Source organism: Vanacampus margaritifer, chromosome 3, assembly GCF_051991255.1.
Source record: "Vanacampus margaritifer isolate UIUO_Vmar chromosome 3, RoL_Vmar_1.0, whole genome shotgun sequence".
Classification (NCBI taxonomy): domain Eukaryota; kingdom Metazoa; phylum Chordata; class Actinopteri; order Syngnathiformes; family Syngnathidae; genus Vanacampus; species Vanacampus margaritifer.
Genome location: NC_135434.1, coordinates 27144522 through 27149556, shown reverse-complemented (window position 1 = coordinate 27149556; position 5035 = coordinate 27144522). Strand labels below are relative to the sequence as shown.

The 5035-nt window shown below is 42.4% G+C and overlaps 1 protein-coding gene across 2 annotated transcripts; it reads left to right on the top strand.

Annotated features, from left to right (window-relative positions):
- Window positions 1-693: 693 nt before the first annotated feature.
- On the top strand, window positions 694-2062 carry LOC144048399 (uncharacterized). Of its 2 annotated transcripts, XM_077560306.1 has the most exons (4): window positions 694-899; window positions 976-1026; window positions 1112-1183; window positions 1267-2062. In XM_077560306.1, the coding sequence occupies exons 1-4, from the start codon at window positions 816-818 to the stop codon at window positions 1360-1362; spliced, it is 303 nt and encodes a 100-aa protein (XP_077416432.1). In that variant the 5' UTR covers window positions 694-815; the 3' UTR covers window positions 1363-2062. The 2 variants fall into 2 exon arrangements, 1 of the variants encoding a protein (XP_077416432.1); XR_013293334.1 differs by having other exon boundaries at window positions 694-1026; window positions 1118-1183.
- The last annotated feature ends 2973 nt before the right edge of the window (window positions 2063-5035 follow it).

The window sequence follows — 5035 nt, the reverse complement described above, 5'->3', positions numbered from 1 at the left end:
AGCTTTTTGGACAAACATCAACAAGGGGGACTAGCAAGCTTAATGGTAACATTAAAACTAAGGGCAACTTTATGTATTAACTCTTTCACTGCCACTGACGTTTAAAGACGTCAAGTAAAAACCTACGCTTCACTGCCAATGACGTCAAAAGACGTCATCCAATGATTTTTTTTTTTTTTTTTGAAACGGGTAGAGGAAACCCTTCCGCATGTCTGGTGAAAGTTTCAAGTCTGTCTGTTGTGCCTAAGGACTATTTTTGGCCCCTAGAGGGCAGCGATGACTCTCTTTTGACAAGATCGGGTGGGCGTCAGTAGTATAAAAGGCCAGGCGGGGCTATAGCGTCGAGGAGTAGACGAGAATTGAGGAGAGACGAAAAATGGCGACCGACGGTAAGAAGCAGACCACGCTTGATCGATTTTTTGGAAAAGGAGAAGCATCAACCAGTGCTAAAGTGCACCATTATGATGACCGCGATGATGATGGTGATAAGGAGGTTGACGCCGAAGCTGCAGCGTTGACGCGGCGGCAGCTTCGTTCACGTCCTCAGGCCTCAGAGGCTAGCGGTGCTAGCGCCGGAAAACGTCGTGCACGACCGAGCACTTCTGCACGCGAGGACGTTCAATCCGACGAAGGTGATGATGATGGCGACAATGAGGTTGATGCCGAAGTTGCAGCGTTGACGCAGCGGCAGCTTCGACCGCGTGTTAAGGCCTCGGAGGCTAGCGGTGCTAGCGCCGGAAAACGTGGTGCACGACCGAGCACTTCTCCGCACGAGGACGTTCAATCGGACGACGACGAAGAGTATCCTGAGTCCGATGGATATTCTTCGGAGGAGTGGGTACAGTCTGACCACGGAGAAAGTGATTCGGACAGTATTTCATCCGCAGAAGACGTCGAAGGTAAGCACAAACTTGCTATGAGATACTTTTCCAGCACGCTGCTAGCACCTCGTGTAACGTGAATGTGCATTCATAGATCGTGGATCGTGCTCACAGCGACGTCCCACTGCAAAGACGACAAAGAGAGGTATAAAAAAAGTGTTTTCAATACACCGCAACAACAAAAGAAAACGCTCTTTCGATATTATTGTAATTGTATATATTTCTTTCAGCTGCAGCTCAGAGTGACGCTCCTCAGAGTGAGCAGAATAAAGGTCCATCAACCAGTGGATCCAAGAAAAAACGTAAATATATATATTTATATATATATATTGCATCACACTGATCTAAAATGAATATTATATGATATTGAAATGTATATTTGCAGATCCCCAAAAATCTGGCTGGCATGAAGCAGGCTGGCAGCCAAACTCATTCCCCTTTACTGTGGAGCCAGGACCAAGAGGTGCCGCAGCAGAGCTGAATTCAACCCGGCCAGTTGACTTCCTGCAGCTCTTCATCACAGACGAACTTCTGCAGCACATTGCTGATCAGACAAACTTATTTGCACGTCAGTCAATGCAAAAACGGGCTGAAAGTCTGCCACACTGCAGGAGTCGTGCTTGGAAGCCAGTGTCTGTGTCTGAGCTCAAAACGTTTTTTGCACTCCAATTCCTTACTGGGTATATAAACAAGCCCAGTATCGAAATGTATTGGACTCAGGACGAAATAGAGATGACACCATTCTTCAGTCGCGCAATGCCTCGAAACCGCTTCCAGCTCATCTGGAGTTTCCTGCACTTCAACGACAACGAGACGGCACACAGTTCAGACGACAAACTATTTAAAATTCGTCCTGTGTTCAATCACGTTGTAAACAAGTTCAAGGAACTGTTTCAACCGGGCAGGAATATTTGTATTGATGAGGGAATGATGAGTTTCCAGGGACGTCTTTCGTTCAAAGTGTACAACCCCCAAAAGCCGGTCAAATATGGGATCAAATCATACATTTTGTGTGACTCCCAAACCGGCTATTGTTTCAATATGCAACCCTATGTTGGCATTAGTTGTTCTCTCCCCGATACAGTGTTCAACTTACTGGATCGTCTGCCAGGAAATGGGTACACACTATTCATGGACAATTTTTATAACTCGATTGCTTTGTGTGAACGTCTCCTGGCAGCGCGCACCAATGTTTATGGAACGCTGAGGAAGAACAGGGGTGAACCCAGTGAGATAACGTGCCTAACCAACACTGGCCTTGGGGTGGGGGGGAAACTGGTAAGGCACAACACAAATGTTTTGATTGTGGCATGGCAGGACAAACGTTTGTTGAGGATGGTGACAACGTTTCACAAAGATGAAATGCGGACAGTGGAGGTGTGGCGGAAGGCACAAAAAAAAAAGTGCCTTTCGAAAAACCAATTTGTGTTGTGGACTACAATTCCAAGATGAATGGAGTGGACAAGATGGATCAAAACATCTCGTACCACCCATTCACACGGAAAACGTTGAAGTGGCACAAAAAGTTTGTTGCCTATCTTTTCCAAATATGCATGTTCAATGCTTACATCTTGTACAAAAAAAAAAATCCTGGGACGAGTCAACCTTTTTTGGAGTTCATCCAGCAGATGGTGAGAGGTTGGCTGTTGCCACAAGACCAGGAGGAAGTTGGGATGGAAGAGCATGAGGAAGCCAGACAAAATACCAGGTCACCGTATTTTGATCCTGAAAGCCGACTTGATGGTAACATGGCCAAACACACGCTGGAACACATGCCTGCTACTTCCCGGAAAAAAAAGCCAGCAAGAAGGTGTCGGGTCTGCATGCGAAGGGGCATTCGCAGTGACACAAGGCTGTGGTGCAAATCTTGCAGTGTCCCCTTGCACGCAGGCGAGTGTTACACTGTTTAACACACAAAAGTAAAATTTATGTAGTTCAAACATCCACACAATTGTAAATAATCACACATGCACAGTTGTACACCTTTGTAAATAGTTTGTCAAATTGTTACTGTTTTCTATGTAAATAAACAGTTTTTTTTGCTATAAAAAAAGACTTTTTCAGTGTTGGTGGTACTGTTTTATAGAAGTAAAGCACTATTTAGGTGTTTGTGGCATCATTCATGGACAAAAAGAAGTGTACAATTCACTGAAGTGCATGAAATAACATCGTTTCACAAAAAGCCGTTTTTCTCCACTTTTTGTTTCAAAACAGAGAATTTCGGTGAAAGTTACCATTTTCTATTGTTGATTACTGAAGAACGGAATAAGCTAGAAACAAACTTTTTTTTTCTGATGAAAGATGAGAGTCCAATCTTTTATTTGGTAGTGTGTTTCCATAGTCCAAACACAACATTTTCTGTGGACCTTGAAAGATCACTCAAAATGCTTAAATCGGCTGGCAGTGGGGACAACCCGTTTCGGAAAACGTCTGGCAGTGAAAGAGTTAATAATAATTGATGAATTGGCTGAAAACTGAGATTCTTTGTAAAATTCATTGGCATAAGCTACAATATTTTTATAGTACAAAAGATAATACAGGTAAATTTCGTCTGGTTTCAGAAATTGAAAACAGCTAATGGGAATAAGGATAAGGAAAAAATTATTTCAATCGTAATTATATTTTCCGTTATTTGACACTTGCTAAATTTGGTCTTCTAACATTTTCCCAAATTCTCTTTTGAAATTTAAATAGTTGCTTGGGATGCATTGTCTAATTTACTGGTTAAATGTAAAATTTTCCCCTCTTTTTTAAACAAAAACGCAAGCAAAATTTATTCACTGCAAAACTTTATATATTAGTCTGAAAAATTTCTCTAAAGCGATTTTTTCAGATGGGGGAATTATTGGTCGGTCTGGGTATTGTTAGATATTATAACATTTTTAATACTTCATTTTATTTTATTAACCATTATTAACATTCCAATTCTTTATATTAACCTTGTCGAAATGTTTTGTGTCCTTAGTAAAGCAGAAGGTGTTGATCTCGGTATAATTTGACCTTAAGCTGGGACATACTATTTAGTCTAAAAAAGTTCCTTCTCAGCGTTTTGTGCGAAAACACATTTAGCCCTTGAACTAGAATTTGTCTCAAAAACACCCAACTGACCTTGTTTACGCCATCTGCTCATGGAAAAGTACTCAGAGATATGTTTTGTCTACAAATAAAAGAGAGGAGGTCCTAAAATTATAAAAGCCGTTCGACACCCGGAAGAGACACATTTGACGCTCTGAATCCCACGATGTTTAAGTGATGATAGAGGCTGTTATCTGTCCAGAGATCTCTGATTGATTAAAAATCATTTTTGCAAAGGTGTATTTTTCTTACATTAAATCTATCTTCATTTTTGGAACACGCAAAGAGGACAAAATTCATTTATTCCTCTTCAGTATATCGTTGCGAAGGACACAAACAGTCCATGTTGAATTAAATAAATATAAAATTAAAAGTTAGTCTTAATGTGATAATTATACATAGTCCGTGAGAATGAATGAAATTTACAGGACGACAATTGGGGATTTCCTTGACCATGGAGAAGGAGTAAGTTTTGGCAGGGATGGCGAAAATAAGGTGAATATGTTCCATTTCTATTTTTTCCCTGGGGTCCTGGGGTTAGATGTTATTTTTTGATTTTATTTGTTGGCGAAAGTGTCATGATTTGGGTCAGCTGGTGGGCTCCACCCACCATACACACCTGCTGCCCATCTTGCCATCAGACCTCAATAAAGGCCTGATGGACACAGCAAGGAGTGTCGGGTGATTATTCCGAGACGCCGCTCTCTTGACCCGACGGTACTCGTCTTACAAGTGTTTCTCCTGCTGCCCATGATTTACCTTTTTGCCGCCACTGTGCGTGCTTTTGAGTTTGTTTGTGATCCGCCTGTGCGCGTGAGTTTGTGTTTGTTTTCATCCGCCTGTGTGCATGATTTTGAGTTTGTTTGCTATCCGCCTGTGTGCGTGAGTTTGTGTTTACTTTTGTCCGCCTGTGTGCGCGATTTTGTGTTTGCGATTATCGCCACATTAAATCAAAGTTGTCCGCATCCCTGCCTTGGCTCGCCTTCCTCACTGCATCTGGGTCCTCCCTTCTCAAGCCGTGACAGAATCACCCGACCAACTATGGACCTCGCAGATCCCAACAGCCCGCGCCAGGTCCT

Bases quoted from the DNA above. Each gene is read 5' to 3' on its own strand.
- LOC144048399 (XM_077560306.1), top strand. From the start codon at position 816: ATGGATATTCTTCGGAGGAGTGGGTACAGTCTGACCACGGAGAAAGTG. The intron at 1,027-1,111 runs GTATAAAAAAAG...TATTTCTTTCAG, and splicing joins TGCAAAGACGACAAAGAGAG to CTGCAGCTCAGAGTGACGCT. The intron at 1,184-1,266 runs GTAAATATATAT...GTATATTTGCAG, and splicing joins CAGTGGATCCAAGAAAAAAC to ATCCCCAAAAATCTGGCTGG.